Source organism: Motacilla alba, chromosome 1 (genome assembly GCF_015832195.1).
Source record: "Motacilla alba alba isolate MOTALB_02 chromosome 1, Motacilla_alba_V1.0_pri, whole genome shotgun sequence".
Lineage (NCBI taxonomy): Eukaryota > Metazoa > Chordata > Aves > Passeriformes > Motacillidae > Motacilla > Motacilla alba.
The window spans coordinates 2,299,551-2,325,097 of NC_052016.1; the positions used below are offsets into that span (position 1 = coordinate 2,299,551).

General features: G+C 46.0%; 1 protein-coding gene across 1 annotated transcript in view; it reads right to left on the reverse strand.

Moving 5' to 3' along the window:
* The window catches only part of BACE2 (beta-secretase 2), a 53,209-nt gene extending 28,184 nt beyond the window's left edge, over nt 1–25,025 (reverse strand). The window contains exons 1-2 of the mRNA XM_038145868.1: nt 24,575–25,025; nt 2,879–2,967 (exon numbers count right to left, since the gene is read on the reverse strand). Coding sequence (XP_038001796.1) covers nt 2,879–2,967; nt 24,575–24,910 — 425 coding nt within the window. The 5' untranslated portion in view covers nt 24,911–25,025. The remainder of the gene's footprint in view (nt 1–2,878; nt 2,968–24,574) is intronic.
* Between the last annotated feature and the right edge of the window lie 522 nt (nt 25,026–25,547).

A 25,547-nucleotide genomic window follows, 5' to 3' on the forward strand; every position in this document is an offset into this window, starting at 1 on the left:
GGGGACACAGCCAGGTGACCCCAGGGATATCCCACACCATGGGGCCATACAGCTGGGGGAAGAAGGGGGAAATGCTTGGGGTTTTGGTGGAGGAGGGAGTGAGTGGCTGTGTGGGACTGAGTTTCCGTTGGGGTTTAAATCACAACGCCAGGGAAGGTGCACTGACTTCCAGGAAAAGTCCATCCTGAGGCCAGTCACCAAAAGAGACAAGCAGCAGCACCCAAGGAAGTAGAGGTGACTGGGCTTCACCTCCAGTCAGGAGAAGTCTCAAATAAAACCTCCTGGGATCTGTTTCCAAGCACGTGAAGGACAGCCATGCAGTCACAGACACCCAACGAGGAATTTCACAGGCACACCACACCTGACCCATCTCACTCCCCTCTGCATCAAGACTGGAGGCACAGATGAGGAGAACGGTGGCTGTAGCACATCTTGGCTTCTGTCAGGCTTTGGCCACCGCCTCTGCTGGCATTCCCATTTGGAAGCTGAGGATGTGGGGCTGAACAAAGCAGCCACAGTGTGGGCTGAAGATGGGCTGCACCCCTGGGTCCAAAGGAGCCATTGACTCATGACAAGCAGAGCCCCAGGGGTTGTGAGTGGAGGAAAAACTGTCCCACAGCCTGGAGAAAAGGAGGCTCTGGAGAGACTTTCTCACTCTTTAAAAGTCCCTGGCAGGCAGCCAGGTGAGAGTCAGGCTCTGCTCACATGCAACAGCAACAGGACAAGAGGACACACAGAAGCTGTGCTAAGAGAGGCTCAGGCTGGACCCCAGGAGGAATTTCATCATGGAAATGGCTGTTAAACACTGGAAGGGGCTGCCCAGCGAGGTGGTGGACTCTTTCCCCCTGGAGGTGTCCAAGGAAGGCCTGGAGGTGGCACTCAGTGCTCTGGGCTGGTGACAAGGTGGGGAGCAGACACAGGTTGGACTTGATGGTCTTGGAGGTCTTTTCCAACTTAAATGATTCTGTGGGTCTGTGGAGGTCTTCATTAAAAACCTCCATGAAGGACAGACTGCACACTCAGATTTGCATGGGATCTGCATCAAAGGGAGCAGCTGCCATGCTGACTGCCACAGCCACGAGTTACATTTTTCGAGGTTCAGGTTGGACAATGGGAAATGTTTCCTCCCCAGGAGACTGTGGCACAGCACTCTGCCTGCACAGAGCATGGATTCTCCATCCTCAGAGGTTTACAGGACTTGGCTGGGCCCAGCCATGGCTCACCTGCTCTGGTGACAGCCCCAGCTCATTGGGATGTGTGCTAGGTGACCTACAGAGCTTTCTTGCAACCAGCATTTTTAGAAGATCTACCCGATTTCACTGGGGCCAGGATCCCTACAATTTATTTATTGTATTTATTATTTAAATGTAGTTAAAATACTTGAAATGGAAGAAGCATGGTGTACCCAGGAGTCTGCTAATGTTTGTATTCTGAGCCCACTGCAGGACTCCATCAGTGCAACCCAAACCAGAAACTCTCGCTGAGATTGCTTTGGACTTGACTGACTTTTAAGTAATGACTTAAAATCAAGTAATGACTGGATTTTGAGTAATTTTACAAAGCACCCTTAACTAACTCTTTAGGGCCTGGACTTCAAGGTTTCATTATTAACCTTATATTAAAGTTCTGAAAACACAGCATCCACTGGGAACACTGATCAGAGGCTGTAACCTTCACATGATTTCAGTCTGTCTTTCCCCACACACAAACTCTGCTGTTGCTCTTTCTACTGGTTTATGTTTCTGATGAGAGAAGCCTTGTCCTTCCAGTCTCAATAACATCAATTAAGAGAAAGAGTGCTTGTGCTTTTAATTCTTGCAACTAAGTTTTCTCTAGCCACTGCCTATGGAAGGGGATAGCTGGCTGGCATGGAAAACCCTGCAGTAGTGCAGAAACAGCTATCAAGTAGCATCAGAAACAGCTCTCCAAAATTCCAGATTTTCCAGACCTGTATCATATCACCATGATGTGAAATATCTCCATTAGCATCTAAATATGTGACAGGATGTGAGGCTTCTCTGGTAAGCATGGAAATAATAGATTCCCCTCCATTCCCAGTGCATCTTACTGGAAAAAAAGTGTAAAACCCCGTGTTAAAACACACGTGAGGTAGTGAGAAGGGTGATACTCCCCAGTTTCCCAGCACTCTTAGTATTTTTATCCATATGCTTCAGCCAAAGATAGACACTGTATTTTGGAGAAGTTTACCTGCAATAATTGAAGCTAGAGAAAGGGAGGAAGGAAGAAGAAGTGTGATTCAGACAGACAAAGCTTGGCTGTGATGAATGCCAGCTTATGCTAAACACAGCAAATTTAGTGCATAACAAACACCAGAACCACCAAGTTGTATTTTATGAACAACCAGACTCATCAGGGTCGGTCCAGATCACTGACTGATTGAGGCTTGTGGCCAAACTGAACAACAAATTAGGTTTTGACTAAGTAATTTTGCTTCTGGATGAAACATCATGTAACTGATACAATTACCAGCTTTTAATTTTTGTTTTCAAACAAAGGCAAAGCATATTGAAACTTTTAATTCCTTGCAAGTCTATTCAGGTAAGAAATTGGCTGAAATTGGTGTGATTTTGCAAATGATTTTTTTACCCTGTAATCATCTTCTCTTTTCTCCAGTTTTAATTAGTGCTGCTGATGTTCACTCAGAGCTCAGCTGTGCTGCCACCAGTGGGGCTGTTCATGGTGTCAGGCAGGGTTTTACATCAGGCAAATCCAAAATTCCCACCAGGCAACCAACATCCCACTCCCATGGGATGTCACAGGAGCCACAGGAGCTGCCTTATTATCCTGCCTTGCATGGAGGAGCCAGAATCCAAAAAAAACCCCTAATTTCCACCATGGGTGCAGAACAGGTACTTACAGCTCAGGATTGAAGTAGGATGTGACATCAGGATCAGGCACACCTGCTACAGCAAAATTGCTGCTCCCAGTGTCAACCAGAATATTTAGCTGCCAAAAGAAAAAAAAAAAAGAAAAAAAAAGAAAGGAGAGGTGATTTGCATATCCAATTAAACAACAAAAAAAATCATTGCAGTTTTTGTCTAAACTATCTTCAGTTTTAAAATCATGGTGAGCATTGCCCTGAGAAATAAATTTAGTGTCACTTTTTGGGGAAGATATGCTGCTGCAGCCCATCCAAAACAGCTGATCCTGCTGAAAAGCTTTAAAATAGTCCTGTTCCTGGAAGGGGGAAAACCCGCCAAGCCCACATTTGCACAGCAGATGAATTCCTGATCATCTCCAATTCCTTTTTGGCCCAAGCCCACATTTGCACAGCAGATGAGTTCCTGATCATCTCCAATTTCTTTTTGGCCCAACCCATGAGTCTTGGCAACCTGTCCAGAGCACAGGCTGAATTATGGACTGCTTAAAGCCCTCTTTGTCTTGGAGCTTGTGAGATTTCAAGGGTAGGGGCAGAGTGCAGGTGTGGACAGAGATAAGCAGAAGCATGAAGCTGCTTTGTGGATTGGAAAACACAGGAGCAATGCCCAGATCATCCTGAGCAGCAGCAACCTTCCACAGCCTTTACCACTTTTAAAAATGAGGATTGCAGATTTATTAACACCGTGATTAAAAGACGGCCTAAGAGGGGGCCACTTGTTTGGTTCATTGGGAGGGTGATTTAGGCTGAAAATTGCCTAAACTGGACAAAATGGGACACCTCCTTTCCCCATCTAGCTCAGGTAACCAGGCTGGTCCATCACAGCTGCACGATGGCAAAGCAGGGTCACTTCTTTCAGAGAGACCTGGAATCCACATTAGGTACAGAGCCATTAAATGGTAAGTTTAAGTCAGTCAGAGACTCTGCTGCCACCAAATCAACGGTCACACTTTTCCCCTGCTCTTGGCTGGATGCTTCCCAAGCCTCCCTGGCGAAGCCACGGGGCTGTGATGCAAACCAGATCAGGTTCCTCACCTGCAGATACCAAGAAAAACCAGAAATCTGCCATATCAGACAGCCATTCATATGCACATGGTCAGAGTGGATACCAAAAAAGGGTGATTCCCTCCCTTGGTGACAACACGGCCTCAGTTGGGCTTAAAACACCTGCTCCCCAGAAAAAACATTAAAGAATTAGGAATTTTCCTGTAGGAGGGAGTGAGCCATGAAGATTTGGTTGCCCATGGCTTAAAGCCAGCCCAAGCCAGCCCCTTTGGTTGTCCCCATCACTCCTTAGGATGGGATGCAGCTTGGGATCTACAACGGGAGGGGATGTGGGAAGGGCAAGAGAGAACGATCAGGGAAACGAGTTTGGTGTTGGCAAAGGAAGAGGAGAGGAAGGGCTGAGCTCAGAACGGAGTGTGAACACAAAGGAGGATAAAGCATTAGAAAAAAGATGTGCTGAATCCTTCTCTAGTAAGACTGAGCATGGACAAAAAGTGTGAGTCAGTGTTTAAAACCATCTTTGGTTTGCTCATAGAGGAGGAGGGAGGTGATGGTTACCCTTCTTTCACCCTCAGTATGGGACTGAGGAACTCTGAAATTTAAACAAGAACACAAAACCAACCAGTAATTTCTGAGAATCTCTTCTGAACTGCAGGCACACTCTGTCATTGGTATTCCCAGCCCTAATCTTGCAGAAATTCTAAGACTAAAAAGAAATAAACCAGCCACCTTAGCCAAGCTGCATCCCAGATTTTAGATTAGGCAAAGACAATACATTAAAATTTATTTTGCAACCATGTGAGCTAGAGAGAGACATCTAAGAACAAAAGGACATCCACAAGTTCACTTGGCTCCAGGAGCTGAGGCTTTAAAAGAAAATAAGAACCTCTGAGGCTCTGCAATAAAATCCAAAGTTTGCTACATACTTCATTTCAATGCTATCAAAAGCCTCACATTTTTTCAACTACCTAACAAAGCACGAGCTATTCATTTCACCCCCTTCTCTGGCATAGAAATCATCTTCAAAATAGACAACAAAGAGGAGCTACAACGTCTGCCTGCATCTATCAGGACTGACAAAATTTGCCTCAAAGGGGTGCTGCAGGGCTTAAATTAATTAGCCTTTCCGGGGTAGTCTGTGATGCTTGAGTAATGGGCACTATACATCAGCTGCATAAATACATGTAGGTGTTGCCTTAGCCTCAGTGATATGCATGGCACCATAAACGGAGGAGGACCCGGGGGAGAAAACAAAAAACCCCACCAAAACCAAACAAAAATCACTAAATATGACACATACGAGAAATATTTTTACCCCCACACCTTAAATACGATGTTATCATCATGGAATTCACAAACCATCCAAGGAAAGGGCAGACTTACTACCCACAGGACGGAGCAAATCAAGATTTCCAGAAGAAAATAGATATCCCCCACAAAGAAAGAGGGCAAGCACAAAGCTGGCTAAGCATACAGGCTCCAGCCCACTCGGACACAGCAGAGCTCACATGACAGATGCCATTGAGGCTGACATTCTCCATCCACATGTTTGTGCATAATGAGATGCAGGCAGCCGGGGCAGACACTGATTTATTGTAGTCCTCACAATAGCGCCAGTGATTAGCAGCTCATTTTGGGCTGGGTATAACTCACTGAGTTTCCTTTCTCTCCTGAATTTTCTTTAGTGCCTTCATGTCTCATTAAGAGGCAATTTCACGTTGTCTCCACTGGAGCCTCCTTCGTTCCTCGTGGAGCTGCTGGGGCAGTTTCAGGCCAGCTCTGGGGAGTCACAAGGTGGCCACTGAAGGAGCCACGGTCCAGGGCTGTCCATCCTGTCCTGTCCTAACCATGGACAGCAGCCCTGCTGAGAAGGACTGGGAGGTGCTGATGGGTGAAATGATCTTTCTGTGTGTCCTTGGAAAAGTCAACTTGCAGCCCTGAAAGCCAGCTGTGACCTTGGCTGCATCCAAAGCAGCGTGGGCAGAGCTGAGAGGGGAATTCTGTCCCTGTGTCTTGCTCAGGTGAGAGCCCACCTGCAGAGCTGCCCCAGCCCTGGGAGGAGCTGGAGCTGCTGCAGAGAGCCCAGAGGAGGCTCCAGGATGAGCAGAGGGCTGGAGCAGCTCTGCTGGCAGCAAAGGCTGGCACAGCTGGCATTGTTCAGCTGCACAGGAGAAGCTTTGGGCTGAGCTCAGGGTGGCCTTGCAGGGCCTGCAGGAGCCCCAGGAAACCTGGAGAGAGACAATTCCCAGGGCATGCAGGGACAGCACACAGGGAATGGCTTCAAACTGCCAGAGTGGGTTTAGATTAGATATTAGCATTAAAACCAATGAAAAACTACTTTCCTTTTGCTTTTGGAAGAGGCAAAGCCTTTTATGGGGATTTTTCCTTTTTTTTTTTGGTGGTTTCCAAGTTCAATTTCAGACCCACAAAACAGACACTGAGAGCAAATGCACTAGATTGTTTCTTCCCCCTAAAGGTCACCTTAACCACAGCTGTGGGACATGAAATCTGCACCTAGTAAAGTACCTGGAGATTATTTTGGTGTCTGCATTTCCTATATGCAAATAGAGTTGTTATTATTAACAGGAGGCTCATAAAGATCCCTATTTTACAGTAAGCAAGACAGGAACATCCACCTCTGCCAGGACAAACTCACAGAGGGAGTCTGACACTATCTATATGCCATTAGTTTGTGGTTATAAAAAGAAGCAAATCCAAACTTGTTTACTGAAAGTCATGAACACTGAGAGCAGAAGCCTCAGAGGTCATGCATTTTACATTTTTTTCTATTCTGAAGGGGTAGAGACACTAAAAAATTCCCCAGTCCCAATGATTTCTTTCAACTGGGAGTCAAACACTTTGTCAATACTTCAAGGATCCCTTAAACTTTTCAGTGCTTGATCCAGCAGCAGCATCAAATAGCACTTCCTGCATGCTACACAGCTTCAATAATTCAACTTACCACTGTGTCTTTAATATTTTTAAGCCTTCCATTGCTAAATGTTGTTGTATTTTGCTACCAGAAAAAAATAAAAATCGCCTATTGATGTGTTATCTTTTTTTCACTCAGCAAAGCTTTGGCTGTCTGTGGTTCAGGCACCTGCCCTGGTTCAGCAGGTGATGTCAATATGACACATCCACACTAGACTGGCTGTTATTCATGCCTCATTTAACTGCCTGGCATAAAACAATTTGCAGTTATCCACCATGCATTCAGAAAGTGACTTCCCTCACATTTTCAAGGGAAAGTGAGAGCAGCAATCATTCATTTTTTGTTGCACAGAGGCTGCTCCTATCCCTTAGCTGGGACAGGAGTTGCCTCTGTTCTGGTACACACCCTGCTCAGACTTTGTAGAAGTTCCTCTTCCCTGTTTTAGTTTGAGGTTGGGAGATTTTGGTAGCTTCCAGAAAAATATACTAAACAAATCCCACAGGCTGAAAGTGCAAAATGGATTTCTTTGAAGCAGCTGTCTGAGTGATTTAGCATCCACAGCCTTTTCCAGGTGTGGAATCCTGGGGCTTGCCTGCAAACCTGCTGCTTTTGATGTGGTTCCCCAGGTCACCCACACTGAACTAGGGATACTCTTCATCCCCACTAAAAGACTGGTCCACAGAAAAATCCACTGTATTTTTTTTTCCAAGTACATGGGTCTGATCAATCCTTTAAGGTCAAGCAATAACGTTCCACCCGTGGGCTGGCTAACTTTCTACAGCTACTTGAAAGGAGGTTGGGATGAGCTGGTGTCACTCTTTTCCTCCAGATAACAAGTGACAGGATGAAGGGGAATGGCCTCAAGCTGCACCAGGGGAGGTTTGGGCTGGATTTTGGGGAAAAATTTTCCTCAGAAATTGTTGTGAAGCACTCGACCGAACTGACCAGGGAAGTGGAAAAGTCATCATGCCTGGAACTGTTAAAAAAAAGCATGTGGATATGGCACTTGAGAAAATAATTTATTGGTGAACATGGTGGTGGTGCTGGGTTGATGGCTGGACTTGATCTGAAAGGTTTTTCCCACCCTTAACTATTCCATGATTCTGTACAGAAACCAGACTGCAAAAATGTGTTTGGCTCTTCATTCCTGCTTCAGCTGAAGCATAGGGAGTGGGAGAAAGAAAGGAATAGGATTTGCACAAATAGGGCCATAAATACAGTAAACAATCTCATTCAGCTTTACATTTACTCTGGGGTTTAGTCAAAACTTTAGTGATAATTGATAGTTTCCTTCACAAGGCAGCAGAGCAAGGAAGGGGGCTCTGTAAGAATTCACAGAACCACAGAATTGTTTGGGTTGGAAAGGACCACAAAGCCCATCCAGGGTCACCCCTGCCATGGCAGGGACACCTTCCCCTGTGCCAGGCTGCTCCAGCCCCAGTGTCCAGCCTGGCCTGGGCACTGCCAGGGATCCAGGGGCAGCCCCAGCTGCTCTGGGCACCCTGTGCCAGGGCCTGCCCACCCTCCTGAAGGAAGAATTATTTCAAATACCTAATCTAAACCTACTCTCTTTTAGCAATGATATCTCTTTTCATGATGAAAACTAAAAGCCATCATGCCTCCTCTGGGATTTTAACTGCACCCAAGGGCACCCCTTTCTTTTCCCTTTTCTCTTGTCCTCAGTAAAGAGCACAACCATTCCACACCAGCAACACTCAAAACCTTGTCCTGCTGTGCTTTCATGATTTCTCCCAAAGCGCCCACTTAAAACAGGGTTTGTAATTCTACATGCTTGCTGGAGCATGTCACACAGTGAACTATGACAAAGTAAAAAACTTTTTATCCCCATGAAGTGACCAGAAATGGGAACGATCCCATTACCTGCTCAGGAGCTGCTACCACACATCACAGTGTAGATGTAGGAGTCCACCCCATCTCACCCCTGAGCTAGTGCCATCTCTTAATTCTCTTTCTTATTTTGTCCCACACATAATAAACCCTAAATAAATCCAGAAAATAATCTGCTAGACAGTGCTTCAAAAAAAAAAAAAAAAAAAAAAGGGGGGGTTCAAAGAAGTGCTGCCTTCTTGTTAGGGATTAGCAGCTAGAAATTATTTGGGTAACAGCTCTTCTTTTTCAAGCTGGTTAATAGATAGGAAAATTAGTTGGCAATTTAAATGCTGCTTCATTTAACACAATGATTCCTAATTACATTATCAGCCCATCTGGCAAGAATTGCTTACAACCATCACACAGAAAAGAAAACACCAGTGACTATATGCTGTGTTTGCCCACAGTTATTACATGTTATTATTGGCACTGACTGTCAGTCAGGTTATTTCAGCAATTTGTTTCCACAAATTAGTAATGTTACAATATACAGTGGCTTTTTAAGCACAGACATACTGCATGGGTTTTTTCTCCCCTGTGTTACTTAGAGTTAGCATTTACAGCCTACTTTCTAATAAAAAAAAGTATCAGAAGGCTAGGCTTTAATATAGATTCTTCATCTGTTCCTTTGAAGATGCAGAAATAAAAGCAATTTAAAAGATGAGTTAAGAGAAATTTTTGGAAGCGTTTCTAGATGTAGAAGACTGCAAAGTCAGACATAAACCTGAGGAGCCTCCACGATGACAGATTTCTGCTTGCAGAATAACGTGCACTTTGTTTAAAAGGTAAGACTGAAAACAAAAGTAGGCAGATTTGTTGGTCTGGCACACTGCCCATGAACACTGGGGCAGGGATGGACTCTCCCATTTCTCACTGCTCACAAGCAGTCCCTGCACTGGAGGAACACCTCACCCCAAATGATCCTCTGCAGCTTGGATGGAATCATACTTCACCTCCGAGGAGGAGGAAGAGGAAGCCAGACCCACATTTTACACCAAGTCCAGGAGGGGTATTTCCAGTGCTGCCCTGAGTGAGGTCACCTCACCAGAGAAAACAGACCTATCTGCTCCTACCTCCAAAAAAAAACCTGCCATGGTCACAAGGAGGCTTCACCCATGCAGCCAAGACAAGAGAGGCCTTGTGAGGAAAGGAAAACAAAAAAAAAAAAGAATGAGATTAATTTTCTAATGACCTTTGTTCAGCAGGTGGTGCCCACATTCTGCTGCAGCTCTGGGGATGCCAAGGAAGGTGATTTATTGCTGCACGGAAACGTGGGCAAACCAGAAGGTCAAGTTTATCACCAAAGATAACTCCAGCTTTCACAACAGCAGGAGCTTGTCACAGAAGCTGTGCTGTGTTTGCAGTCTGGGGAGTCAACAGCAGAACCAGGGCCAGCAGCAGACCAAGCTCTCCAGAGAGAGTTTGGCCTCGGCTGCCTTTCCCCTCACTCCATTCCCAGGTGGTGCCAGGGATTTACATTTCCTACCTTTACATTTCCCATCTTCACATTCCCTCTCTTCCCCAGCCACTTAAAGCATCTCTTCCCAAACACTCTCACACCCTCACTGGGCCCAGAAGAAGACCAAGAGTTTTCCCCCTCAATCTCTCCATGATCTGCACTGTTAGACTGGAAGGAATATTTCTATTTTCCTGCCTGAAAAGCAATAATCTCTTTCTTTGCCAGAAGATTACAAAGTACTATCTGGATTAGCCAATCTATCCGTGTTTAAGAGCACTGCATGCTTCTGTAGTGGAGATTTGTATAAAGAACACAAATGCTAAAATGACAGATTGCTCTGAAGTATAAACTTGCTAAACTAAATTGTGAGTTGAAATATGAGCATCTGACTGTGGGACTGATGAATAGTCATTTTGAAGAAAAATATTACAGGAAGTGCTTTATATATATTATCATTTTGACAATAAGGGAAGGCTATTATGGTTTAAAGACAAAAAAAATAGTCAGCCAATCAATCCTGGTAACAAAACAAAATATCTATTCTTCATTTCTACGCTCTCCTTCCTGCCAATGCCCTCGGTTCCCTAAACATTAGCATTCTTTCTGCACATGCCATCTCATGTGCTATCTTATTTTTCAGGCTGAAATTTATTTGCTGTGTCTAGATTTATCATACAACACATCCATCCTATTCATGCTATATGAACATGCCTTGCTGTTGAACATGAGCCATTACTTGCTTATCTTAGAGCCGTGTGAATCGTAGCAATTTTGTCTTATTGCCTTTTCAGACGAGATTAACCTTTTTTCCCTCTTCTTTATTCCCCCCCCCCAACCCAGATCTGAGTTTCTTTCCCACCTCACACCCTATAGCAGACAAAACCAGGTGTGTGAAGCAACCCTGTGTTTCACATAAACCAGCTCACCATAAACCACCAGTTCACATAAACCAGCTGCAGCTGAAGTCATGCTCTTCTCTAAGGGTTTTAAGGAAAATCTGGACTAATTACAGAGCAACAACAATAATCTAGAGGTGTAGAAAAAAAAAACAACTGTAAATAAACATTGACAGGCTTTGAATGGGTTGAGAAGGCAAAGGAAAAGTGTGACAGTCTTTTAACAGATGTAGGGGTGCCACAGAGACCCCCAGATGAGCCCAACCTTTCAGAAGGAAGGGGTTGCAAGGAAGCCAAGAGGTGCCTTCATCAGCCTTCCCCAGGGTGGCCACCAACCCCTATGCACAAGTAGAGTCAGTGCTTACTGAGAGCTGCAGAAATCCTCCCAAATCTGAGTGAGGAAAACCTGTATATTTGCTGTACTTACACCACACACGTCCTTGAATGGAAAGATAATGAGTGCCTAGACGAATGGAGGATTAACAAAACCCCCACAAACTCTCCGAAATTCAAGAAGGAGTGCATGAGGCATCAGCTATTTGTGCTTAAGGACACACAAAGCTCTTGTTAAATCCAGAAGCCTGTTTCCACCTGTTAGTAGGTGTGAAGGAACTAAATTAATCAATTTCCTGGTAATTACAGCACAGCACTGAGGAGACAGGGAGGCTGTAAGCCAAATGCCACTGGGAGCAACTCTCACATTTAACTGCAAGCCTCGAGAGGAATCCCAGAGCCCACGCAGCCTTGGTTTAGAGACAGGATGAGTCTAAGCCCTGTGCCACATCCTAAATTAGCAAGAGTCTCATCCCTGGAGAACAGGGTGACTTAAGGTGCTGCAGACACAGCTATTAATTCAATAATTCCATAGCTAAAATGAGCTTAACTCTTGGAGATGCCGCAAGAGCTTAACTCTTGTGAGTGGCATCACCCATTCCACAGGCTCCTTCTCAGCATAAAACTCTTTCTCACTTGGAAACCAGAGTGTCACCACCACAGGGCAGACCTGCTGGGCACTGTCCAGCAGGATTTTGAGGTTGTTGGGCCATCAGATAGATGCTGTAGGAGGGCCTGAGGAGGAGGGAAGCTTCCAGCTCCACAATAAACAGGGCACTGTCTGAGGTTAAATGTCTGCTGTGGCTCTTTTGCTCACCAGCACTACTTAGGGCATGATCTTTCTAAAAAAGGATAATCATGTCAAAGGATTTTAGAGGTTGGGCTTTTTTTGAGGGAGTCACCTCAAAAAAAAAAAAAAGAAAAAATAGGAGAAATCATGCTACAACATTACCTTTCCGAGTACAATATTAAGGAGGGCTTTTTGCCTTTTTTTTTTCCTTGGGTTAAGGAAATGAAATCAGTAAGCCTACATTAATATATTATACCCAGTGAATGATTACAGTTAGAAGCTGCATTCAGTTCAGAATTTCAATTTTCTGAGGCTTTTGCTCTCCAAAATTAGCTTCCAATTTATTTTGTCAGGTCGTTCTTTTCTTTTCCTCTACTGCTCATTAGACTCAGTGAAACTACTGTCAAATAAAAATTAAAAAAAAAAGCATTTTTAACTCTTCTTCTCTACCTAGCTTCAGAAATCCTACAGAAAAAAAAAAGCTTGTTTTGAAACCAAATCAACACCCCTCCAACTGCAATAAGACCAAAACAGTTTTACACATATGTACAGAATGTACAGAGCCAAGCCATGCTAAGCAAACTCGAGAAGGCTTGAAGTGACTAATTTGTAAACCTTCCTCACCCTGTAGGTGAGTCACTGCCCGTGTTTACTGTGCCATCTGGAAATAACAAGCTTCATCAGGGGAATGAAGCCCATTCCTAATGTTCTTGTGCTTAGAATAAGAGGAACCCCCAGCCTCACGAGCACTGCTTTTTTTTTTGGTGATCTCCCTTCTGCCAAAGGCACCACAGCCCCCTTGTCCTTCAGCAGCAGGCAGAAACCCTGCAGGAGAGGTTCAGTCCCACTCCTGTGTTCCCACCTTTTTCCAAAAGTCTCCCTCATACCGAAGATCTCAACTTCAAACTCAATTTAAAATAAGATCCTGGCTTTCAAATTGCACTGGAGATGTGAAACTAAGCACCAAAGCTGCTCCTTCAACACGAAAGAAGGTTTTTTTGTTTGTTTTGGTTTGGTTTTTAGAGATGCCATTTACAGGAACATGAGGAATGGCTTCAAACTGGAAGAGAGTAGGGTTAGATGGGATATTAGCAAAACTTCCCTGTGAGGGTGGAGAGGCCCTGGCACAGGTTGTCCAGAGAAGTTTTGGCTGCCCCTGGATCCCTGGCAGTGCCCAAGGCCAGGTTGGACACTGGGGCTGGAGCAGCCTGGCACAGTGGAAGGTGTCCCTGCCATGGCAGGGGTTGGGCCAAGATGATCTTGAAGTTCTCTTCTGACCCAAGCCATTCAATAGTTCTTTGATTTGAAGGTAATGAGGCTACATTTTGGAGGAAAATAGAAAGAAAATGAGACTTGCAGGACAGCAGTGAGAAAAATCAGATTTTTCAGAGGGCTGCTTGCCAGGTCTGATCTCTTACCTCTCCTCCCCTCTTCACCTCGCTCTTGTAGTGACACGATTCTTTCCAGGTTTTTTTTCCCCCTCCTGTGTCAAGATGTTAGTTTTGGAGAAGAGTGTTTGTCAAAGGTTTTTCAGAGCCTGGAGAGCTGTGAGGAGGAGAGGTGAAAGCAGGACACCCCTGACTCATCAAGTCTATCCGTTCTCCCTGGAATGAGCTCTTCCCAGCAGCACTTCCATACCCACACTGTGGGGCACCACTCATTAGAGCATCCTCCTAGCTGCACTCACTGCCCACTTTCAGGAATTCCTCCTCATGTTTTTTAGTGCTCCTCTTCAAGGACACCGAGTGCTCAGAGACATTTTCCAGTCTGTTCTCCTAAAATGCTGTCACAAAGCCAAAGTGCAGAAGTTTTCTCTGGGTTTTCTCTATCTGCACACCACAAGACTGAAGCAACCAATCTTCCCAAAACGTGGAGGTCAATGGATATGATGCCATGGGAACACCCAGCTTGCTGCTAAAGACAAGTTCAGGGCTCTGAAAGCAGCCTGTTCCTCCTGGAGGCCAGGAAAGTACAGACATTCCCATGGTCACCCAGTGAGATCCCCAGATTAACTGGGATAATTGGGTGTGGAGAGGTAAATAAACAAGCACACACCTTGGGAAGCCAGCTATGAGCTCCCTGTACTTCATGGCATGACCTCTGCTGTAAAAATGCCATGACTTGTTCTTCAGGCCTGGTTTGCAGCACTGCCAGACTCCATTTAACAGGAGATCTGGGCTGTGTCAGCCTGAAAAGGCCAATCCCACCCTCTTGAACCACCTCTCCCTCACCTGTCACAGCAGCTCCCACCTCTTTCCTCCCTTTCTGCCCAGAAACAGGCACCATCCCACACTTTCACACACCTGCTGGGCTGGCAGGATGGAAAGGGACACGACTGGATCAGCCAGGACAGGAGAGGGAAGGGAAGGAGGGAAAGATCAGGATAAAACCCACAAGTTCATCTGTGTCAGGCACAAAGGCTGGAATTTGGTTATTCTGATTGTTTTTCCTCTTAGGAAAGTCGTGTCACACCTCTGGGAGAGAGGTATGGGGCCATGCAGCTTCCCACTGCTCTGTCCCATCTTTGGTGGCCACAGGAATGTGCACAGGGAGTCCCAGGTCTCAGAGCACAAACAAGGTGATGCAACTCCAGTGGTTTTATTTCCCTGGCAATTAATAAAGGGAATTCAAGAGACGGAAGGCTTTTGCTCCCCATTGCACCTGACCTATTTAGGATATTGCCAAGCAGGGTTTGATTGTCATCATGGGTGTTCCTTGGAATTATACAAGGGAGTTCAGAGGCACAAACAGAAATCAGCTTTATGCTTCATATTAGCAGGAAGGACTATTTGATTGGGGGAAAAAAAAGCAAAAAAAAAAAAAGCAATGTCAAAAAAAAGCATTGTTAGGCTATTTTTGTTACGTCATAATGATGTGTTTGATTAATTAAAAATAAAAATCATGCTTTTTATTCATATTTGTTCCAATGTTTTTACTTAAAAGTTTGGCAGGACAATTTAAAAGGCAGCTTTGATTCTCAAGTGAAATAACATATGCTTTAAAAAAAAATTGTCTTTTTTTGAAAGCAGCACTGTTCCTCCCCTGCTATTGGAGTAGTTTATTTCTCTCTCTCCTTCTCAAACATTCATACTTCCCTCTTTCCCCTGGCTAATACTGGAGAGGCAGCAGCTCTGGGAAATGAACCAGCTTCGCCCGTGGCTCATACATCATTACAATTGTTAACCAAGTTCCACTATAAAAATCTTGATTACACAGGAGAACACAGAGGCATGCAGGAACACAGCTTCATTTCCAGACACCAGATTGAGTTTGTAGGGCAGGAAGTTAAAAGACTTTGTTATGCTCTCGGGTTGATAAAGTCTGCCAGGACACGCCATAACAGCAGCTCCCTACAACCCATTCCTCCACACAGCAACAATTCCAGTGCAGGAAAAAGCTTCCTTCTACTCTGGCCAGGGGTTACATCCCACTGTGTGATGATGGATGTGTGATGGGAGCTGGAATTGGATGGTCTTGAAGATCCTTTTCAACCCAAACCATTCTATTCACACCACTGGAGCTGACGGTGCTCAAGGCACTGGAATTTTGTGGAATTTTGCCCACTGGCAACTGCAAATGCTGTTGTGCACAGCTGCCATGGAGAAAAGCTCCCAAACCTGGACAAAAAGCTGCAGCAAGTACCACTGGCATCTGGTCACTTGCCAATGACCAAAGGTCATTCCAGGTAAACCTGAAGGCTCAGCAGAGTGCAAATGAAAGTTAATTTTAGCTGGAACGTGATGGGATGTTCATAACCACAGCTCCTGAGAAATTTTGTGAACTTTCCCCATCCCCCTCCTGAGAAATTTTGTGAACTTTATCTCAGCGGTTCAAATGCAAAAATCTGGCGCTTTGGATCATGTGAAATGTTTGTGTTATTCCCTGAAGGACTTTGCTTCTGGGAAGTAATGAGAAGATTATTCTCTGACAGTTCAGCTGAAGCACTGTGACTGCATCAGATGTTACATTGCTCCAGCAGCTCCCAGACTTTTGGGAAGTGTGACCACCTTTGAACTCCTCTGTCTTGTTTGCAACCCAAGAGTGGCTGAGAGGAAAAAATGAATGAATTAAATAAAAATCTCTTTAGTCAGAGAAAAGGTAGGATTGAAGAACCATTTTTCTGACACGCCTCACACTTCACTCTTTCCTGTAGCAGATATCTACCAGGCAGCACAGTGAATAAAAGCACAGCCTTTCCAAACCATGCTTAAGCAGCACGGTAATACTGCCCTGAACAGCTCAAGCTGCTGTAGTGTGCTCTGGCTTGAATCACAGAATGGTTTGGGTTGGGAGGGACCTTAAAAATCCTCTCATTCCAACCCCCTGCCACGGGCAGGGAACCTTCCACTAGACCAGGTTGCTAAAAGCCCCGTCCAACCTGGCCTTGAAAAGATGCCACAACTAATTATTTCTTATACTGCAGACACTGACAGTCAAGGTTTCTGTCTCAACATTTGTAATAATGCAATTCTGGAAGCTAAGTTTCCATTTACATAGATAAAAAAAAAAAGTGAGGAAAAAACCTCCCTCGAGATTTCACAAAGTCACAATTTTGAAAACAGATCCAAATCCTGCAGTCAAAACGAAACACCCCAGTATTTTATTTTCTATGCCAAAACTATTGCTGCCAATGGCATTCTTCAAATTCTTCTTTTCTTCCCAAATGCCACAATAAAACGTTCAAGTCGGCACATGCAGGACCCATGCTTCCACATGATGACAAAGCAGGTAAGCCTTTTGTTCCTGTAGAAACCCCAAATCCTGATCTTCCCTGGTGTGGAGCTTCTTGTGGAAGCAAAGTAGGAAGCAGAAAGAGCCTGGGTGGTGAAAAAATTCTCACATCTGGCCTTGACCTGAGCCTGAGCACTAGGTGGGCTCCAAGGTGCTGTGCTGAGAGCCACTCTCACAGGCAGATCCACTCACAAATATCAAGGAATTATCTGAGAGATGGCTGACAAAAGCATCCAATTATTTTTTCCCCCTTCAAATGGCAGGAGCTGGCCTTTAATCCCTCCCTCAAGTGGAAAGGTGACTCTCAGTTCTTGAATTGTCATGTCTTTTTCTTGAAAGCAAAAATGCCAGTTTTGGATCCCTAAGGATGGATTCTTCTCTGTATTTAGGGAGGAGAAGCTTACCAGGTGTTACTGCAGCATTAATGCCTTTCTTCTTTTAAAATATGACCAGACTAGGATGTGAGACCAGCATTTTCCCTGAACACATTGCAATCTAGCTTAATAGCAGTTTTTGCTAGTAAATAGGTACAAAAATAAGCCAACCATAAAACTAAATAAAATCCACTAATTTTAGTACTCGCAAGCTGAGCAAAGAGGACAAAATCTACAAGTAATTTGTTTTTCACAATATCAAATTATTAGTAAGCAGTGGTGAGGGGAAAAAAGGATTGCAGAGTGCAATTACTGTCTTAACAGATTTCCTTCAAAAGGGCCTAATTATGACACATTAATTGTACTCAATTTGTAATTTTCACTCGAATAAGATCTTTTTCCCCCATCTAGCTTGTTTTCCTCAACTTCCCTCCCCATGACACCCCACGGGTTTCATCTGTTAGAGAAGGACTCTTAAAAAAACCCCAAAATAAAAGTCTAGAACATCCATCCCCAGCTGCCTCCCTGTAAAATACTCTTAGACATAAAAAAGGCAGCAAGAGCAGTGGGAAAGACTGGCAAAACGAAGAATGAGGGAAGAACTCTGAGGGAGGAGTGAGACCAGGAGGAAGAAGGTGCTATTTTATCAGCCTTTGGCAAAAGAGGGAGCAAACATTGACTCTGGCCTGAAGCTTTCTGGAGGCTCCAGGGCTGACTTTGCTACGTGGCTGCTCTTGGACGTGCACGGCCAAGAGTCCCTTGGACAGCCACACCTGGGGCAGGGCTGCTGAACTGGCTGGGCCTGTGGGCAGCAGCAGCTGCTGTGGGCGAACTTTCATCCTAAGGGAGAGACGTTTTCAGAGCTCCTTGCTGAGGCTCTGAGGTGATGCCAGGCTGCTGCATCCCTCGCCGTGCCAAGCAGGGGCCAGCGCAGCGAAACCAAAGCTGTGGGGTTGGTGCAGACTCGAGCTCCTTCGGGTGCTGCCAGCGGTGGAGGAGCTCCCTGAGCGTTTCCAGCCAAGGGAAAAGCACAGTGGGTTGCCCGTGCTGAGGTTCTCCTCTCAGCCAGGCTGTTCCCAGCCCCAGTGAGCCGTGTCCTGCCAGCCCGGCTCCTTAGCACCGCGGTGCAGTCGCATGGCGAGCTGTGATGGAGGCACGAGCAGAAAGGAAAGCAAGATCTATCTAATCCTGGGCTGCTTTAAGTGCTTTGAAGAGCACTGAGCTGATGGATAGAAATTCAGGTGTAAAAGTGACCTTAGAGCATGTTCTGTGTTTGCTTCATCAGCTTGGATCTACAGAGCAAATCCAGGCTGGAAAGCAGCAAGACATAAGACAGGCCTGTCAATAGCAGGAAAAAACACTTCCTTCTTTAAGGCAGCTGAGAGCTGCCTCCTTCACTTTGAAGATTTGATCTCAAGTCCTAATCTATGCTGAAATAGAAGCAACAAGTTCCTTCACTTATTTACACAAGTTGTTTGTGCGATGAAATCTGTATTTTACAGCCAGTAGGAAAAGGGGGAGAGAGGTCTGTCCAACCCGCACTGGAGAGGCACATGTGAGAGCCATTGTAGCAGCTTCCTTTTCAAACAGAGCTGTACTTGACAACGACCAGACAACACTTCAGGTCAGACTCGTTTCACTTACACTCAGTGAGGACATTTAAAATATTATAATATGTGGAGGCAGTGTAATAGCTAAGGTGTCCTCACATACTCGAAGTCGTAAGTGCTCTTCAAGAAAATGAAGACCTCTGCAAGGTGTAGTAGCTTTTAAATCTGTCTTGCCAGATGCAATGCCTAGAGCTCACAGTCCTCCGGTTAGAGAGGGGGGGGAAAGGGAAAAAAAAAACACAAGAAAAACCCAAATAAGAATAGAAAGGTTTCTTCCTTAATAACCCAAATGAAACAAACACATGGAAATTCCACACGGGCTTTCTTTCGTCCACTGTTTCATTTTCATCTCATTTCTACTCCAAATCCCAACTAATTTACACTTTATTCAGGGAAAACAGTTATTTGCTCGCCCTCTACTTTCCTCTTTCCAGATTTAATTGGTGCTTTTTCCTTGGTAAGGAATGAAATGCAATGCAAAGTGGTAAAAAATGTGAGCCTGGCACCTATTTCCACCACCCCTACTCCTCACAAGAGCTCTTTTACCCTGGATCCCACCAGGATCTGAATTCAGGATTGCTTCAACCAGAGCCCCTGGATAATAAAGCTTCCATCACTTCTCTGAAGAGGAGAAAGCTCCTTTAAGGGAATAGTTAGTGATGTTCTAATCCCAAAATCTGGGAGAGAAAAGCATCCTGAGGAATGACCATGGTGAGCTTCTTCCATTCAGTGTAATTAGCACTCACATTTTGGGTTATTTTATAGTACAGCCTCTACTACTCCCACACAGCCTCTTTTGCCAGGGCTAATTTTGGATGGAAGAAGGTGCTAGAATGCTAATTTGTAAAGGCAGGGACTTTTTGGTCAACCCAAATTTGTCTTGTGTTGGGTCAGAAACACATCACAGCCCACCAGGCCACAGCTGTTCACTGGATTAGTCCTGAATTACAACTGCCAGGTGCTCATCCTTTTTATTTTGCAGGTATCCAACAACAACAATAACCAAATCACCATTTAAAAACAGGAATATTTTGCATTTCAATACTATTTTCACTAGACAGATCTGGAAGGATTTTGGCACTGCAACCTCAAAACACTCCAACACACTACAGAAATTGTCTTCGCTTCTCAGCCTTTTGTTTCTTCAGCTTTCATAAAGAACTCAAAAATAAATACAAAATACCTTAGTAATTACTAAAAAAAAGGGGAAAAAAAAGACAGAAAGAGAGACTTGAGATGGAACCTGCCTTCTGATATTTGAACAAAGAAGATCACATTTTAAAACTCCTTATGTCTAAAGTGAGCCCCTTTCCAGCAAAATTAAAAAAGTGGAGCTGAGCTTGTTGGGCAACAGCACAGCACCAGAAATCAGATTACAAGAGCAGCTGAATCTTTCCTCACATCTTCATTCCTTTCAACACTCAGGGAATGAGAGCTACCACCAATTAAGGAATAATGGCTGCAAGTTCAGAACTTGTTAATGTGTGTGTACATCACCTTCAAAACACGAAGCCATAAATTCTGACTCCACGACACACTAGAGATATTTAATACATGCCCTTCTTTATCATTCCTCTCTTTAACAGCTGGAAGAAATGGAAGAGAAGATAACCTCCCACCAATTATGTGGGAACTCAAGTTTGTGTTTTGCAGCGGGGGCCGTCAGACCCAACATCCCCGCTGACCTTAAAACTTGGGAGCAAGTTTATGGAAGGGGTTTTTGCTCACTCCATGCACAGAACAAACTGCCATTAGGATAAACAGCAGATTTTAAAAGCCTGTTCATGAACAGAATGAAAAACTGACAGTGAAAGAAAGGAGCTGTGGCATTCAGAGCACAAGCTGGATCTTTCTGTGGTTAATCAGACCGGAGCTCTCAGGGGCTGTGTGCCTGGCCTCTCTTTCACAGAGAAGTTGCATGATTAAAATTTACCTGTTCTCAATAAAAAACACAGCTTGGAAATGCAGTGGGATCAGCAGGATCCACCACCTTGTACAAGAGACAAGATGAGGCAATGGTACTGTCCTTGCAAACGTTTAATGCAGTCCAGATGGACTTCAAGAAAGCTGTGAAAAACATGAGGTTTTTTAAAGAGTTTGACTATTCTTTTGGTCAAAAGCTTGTAGGAGAAACAAAATTAATATGAAGAGAACTGCAGTGAAGATAGTGAAAAAACCTAAATGATCTTGGATTCAATTTTTCTCACAGTTCTTATAATCTCAGGGTAGGCAAAATAATAAAAGATAGAGCAAAGGAATTCCGTGGGATTATTTAAAGAAATAGCTAAGAACACCACACACAATTCATATTGGGCTCTTGCCACCTCTTACTTAAATCTGGAACTGGAAGAAGTGCACCTATGCAGACAGGTATAAAGCCCATAATCCCTCAGGAGTAGGACACATAATAATACAACCATGAAATAAGATACAAATACATCACACCCTTCAATACAACAGACCGTTTTCACCTTTCACATAATTCTTAAGTAGGTCTACATGCGAATGAATAAGAATTAGTGGGAGTAATAACACTTGACACCAGCCTGGTAACTGGTCTGGAGATCTGATAGGATTAGGAAGGATACTGTATCATAAAACTGGAAATGATCAGAAACACTTTGGCTGCAAACACTTTGCAAAACTGGATTGACTGCATTGAAGTTTCCTGTCTTGGAAATAAAATAAATTTTGACTTCACACAGCTGCTCTATTTTTGTACCGTCAGAACAAGTGTTTCAGAACTGCCATTGTGAATCGCAGTTCTGTGCTGTGTTTATCTGCTATATGACAAATCAGAATTGGAACGAAAGCCAAAAAGTATGCCTTAAATGACCTGAAAAACGAAATTCTGTCATAGTAGCTTCCTTCCAAGATCAGGAATTAAAAAAGGAAAATTTCTAAAAATGCAGCTGAGCAGTAAAGCAAGTCCTGTAGCGCTGAAGCCTTTCACAAATGTTCATTCCCCATTCTGGCACAGCAGCTTCCAACCCTTGACGCACACGCTCCCGAAGTCACTGGGCACCAACACTACTGTAACCACCACATCAAATCTGCTTTCTCTTCTCACAGCCTGCTACTTGGTCGTGGTCCACCACTGCCCTGGGAGCATTTCCCCGTCCCCTCTCTGCTGCCGTGCAGAGCAGCAGCCGTGCCCTGCACCTTTCTGCTCCGCGAGCGCAGCCGCGCTGCTCCGGCGCTCCTCGCTGCCAGCATCCTCCTTCCTCCTTGGCAAAGTGTCAGGGCAGCGCTCCTGCTCCCTGGGCTGCCAGTCCCGGGACAGGCCTGGCTCAGGCAGGCAGCTTGGGAAGCCCCAAGCTGGAGGGGTGCAAGAGCAGAGGAAGGTGCCCGAGCAGCGCTTTGCGGCGCGGCTGCTGACGTGAAGCGAAGTCAGGTTGGGAGGAGCGTTTAAATCAGGAAAAGATTTTCCTTTTCTACACCATCATGGCACAGCCCACTCCCAACTCCAGCAACGACTTGCCCAAGGAGCTTAACACAATCCAACGCTTGGCACTAACCAGGCACTTGCTTTTAGTAGCAGCATGTGAGGCATTCAAGTACCAACAGTAGCAGCTCTGTAGCTTTATACTACTCGTTGCAAAGCAGAAAAACAGCAAGTGCATTTGTGATCTTTAAGTCTTCTGGTTTCAGGCAGGGAATGAGATAACAAATTCATCCTCTTCAAAAGTACGGAATAAATTCCAACTGCACTCCACTGAGTCATTACACACACCAAGATCTGATTTGGGAAACAGAAGCATTTATAATCTTACTTACAACCTCAGTGGGTCTACTTGTGAATAAAACCTCATATGTGCTAAACCAGTGGTAGTCTTTAAAATAAAACCTCACATGTGCTAAACCAGTGGCAGTCTTTAAAATAAAACCTCACATGTGCTAAACCAGTGGCAGTCTTTAAAATAATTAACTTTGCAAGAAGTCAGAACTAGTTCAAAATAGTAAAAACTTTGCAATCAGATTCAAAGCATGGTTTTTTTAATGTGGAAAAAATAAAAATCAGAGGCAAGTCTAGCTGAAAGCTTCCATCACCTATAATACAAGTGATATGAGCTGTTAAGGATAAGTGAAGCCTGTGGGTGTACTGAGGGCAGCACATTTCTCCCTCTTAGACCTCCAGTCATATTATTAAAGGCCTGTCACATTTTTCCTTCTCCATTTCTTCCCATTTCAGAACGCCCCTAGACGTGTAAGGAGATAATATGCTTGATAGTCACTTTTCCTACCTGAAGTTATTTTTTTTTTTCATCTAAGACATGCTGAATTGGGTGATTAGTCCAATCAAATCTGGTGCCTCGATTCTGGCAGAAGCCAATATTGAATATTTGAATGTTCCCTGGAGTTATGAAGCACACGCCACACCACACTAACAGAACTAGTCAAATATGCGTCACTCAACACGGAGGAAAAAATCATTTCATGGCCTCTATGGCTACTGGGCCACACCTTGATATGTCAGACCTAGTTATGGTTTTTGGTTTTTTTTTTAAATCTCTATTTATTGATCATAGAACAATGCCAGCCTTTCTCAATGCATGTATGGATCCCAGTGTGATACCATTTGATTAGAGAGATGATTTGGCCAATCCTCTTACATTTGAGGGGCAAAAAAAAGAAAGAGCTCAGACACGTCCAAAAATGCAATGACGGCTGAACGCTCCCCATTGGCTGCACATTTTGGCATCCATTGGCTTTTTATTATGTAGGGGAGTTAAGCAGAAGAATAAAGATTTTTTTTTTCTGTCTACACTGGGAACCTCAGGACCTAAACTCCTGAAGCAAACACAAAGTTCTGAAGGGAAGCCCGGAGGGCTCTCAGGAAATTAATCCCCACTCAGCTGACTAGTCATCCCACCAGCAGCCCTGCACCGCTCCTCTGGGATCTCATGACACAGATGAAAGAGCAACTACACGGCAAAAAAAAAAAAAAAAAAAAAAGAAAACAACTCCAAACAAACTTCAGCCACACTGGTGGAGACAGAGAGGGATGATGTCAAGGCAACACGGTTTATCTGAAAACAATATTCAGAGCACACATGTTCTTTGCCCCGTTAATGAGCAGCACACGGATTCCCGACAGAAGGGGCTGGTTGTGCCCAGCCATCACTTAGTTTAGCAGGAAGATGCCGAGGGATTCTCCCGGGAGCACCGGGAAGATCTACCAGAGCACCCAATCACGATGCAGAGCAGCTTAAAAAAGCAAAGAATAACAAAAAAAAAAAAAAAAAAAAAGCACCCTCTGTCTCCAAAACACGGTCAGTTCGACTGGCAGAGCAACTCGCTTCGGATCCAAACGCCGTGACACAGCCTAAAAGAAATCCTGGGGACCAGATCCGCAGATTTCCCGAGCAGGGGCAGGACAGGGCAGCCGGGGGATGCTTCTCTCCTCTCACCCTCCCTGCGGGTCCGCGGAAAGTCGCTGCTGCTGCCGCCGCTCCCCCGCGCCGGGCACCGGCCCCGTCTCCCGGGAAAGGAGGGGGAGAACGGGCAAGGGAGGAGGCGCCAGCGCCGAGCACCGGGATAAAGTTGCATCGTAGCCGGGGGGGCGGCCGAGTCGCTCAGACCCAGGAGAAGTTTGGCCCCCTCCTCCCCATCCCTCCCAGCGCCCCCAGCCCGCAGCCCCCGGCCCGCTCCTACCGCCTGCGGCGGGGTCCCGATCAGCATCTCCAGGTAGTAACCGCGGCCGGAGTCTCCCTGGAGGTTCTCCACCATGGCTAAAAAGTTGAGGGTGCCGCCGGGATCCGAGGCCAAGGCCAAGCCGTCCGCAGCCCCGGGGGCATCCTGCTGCCGGCTGCCGCTCGCCGGCCGCAGCACCACCGGGGCGGGCGGCGAGCCGGCGGGGGCGGCGGGGTGGGACACGCGGAGCGGGAGGGAGAAGAGAGCCCGGCAGAGCCCCGCGGTGCCGGCCAGGAGCAGCACCAGCAGCAGCAGCGGCGGCGGCGGCAGTCCGGGAGCCGCCAGCGGCGTCCCCATCCCGGCGGCAGCGCCGGGGCCGGGAGTCGCTTCCCAAGTGCGGCGGCACCGGCCGGAGGCAGCGGCCGCCTGGCTGCCAGACTGGAGCAGCCGAGGGGGGAGGAGGAGGAGGAGGAGGAGGGGGAGGAGGAGGAGGAAGAAGAAGGGAGCGGCTTACCCACGCCCCGGCTCCATCTCCCCCTCCCCCGAAGCGAGCTCCTCCTCGCGTTCCTCCCGCACGGCCCCCGGGCAGCCGGAGCGCTCGGAGCTCCGGGAGCCGTGCGGGGAAAGTTGCTCCGACCCCAACGCCCACGGGAGAAACTTCCCGGCTCGGCTCGGCCCTGCCCGCTGCCCCGCTCACGGGGCGTGACGGCACGGCGGGGAGAAAAGTTTCCCAAAGCCCTAAAAGGGAGGGAGAGCGGCGGAGCGGGGAGCCGAGGCTCCGCTGCGAGCGTGACCGGGGCTCCGGGCTCCGGCAGCCGCCGTGCGGAGCCGCTCCCATCGCGGCCCCGCGGCAGCGGAGGCTGTGGTCGGGCGGCAGGAGGTGGAGGTGGGGATGCGGGGTCACTCGGGGATGCGGGAGCGTGTCCCCGTGTGCCGGTTCGCACGGTGGCGGCTGGTGCGAGGAGCGGGTGCGTGTGCGTGTGGAAATTCAGCT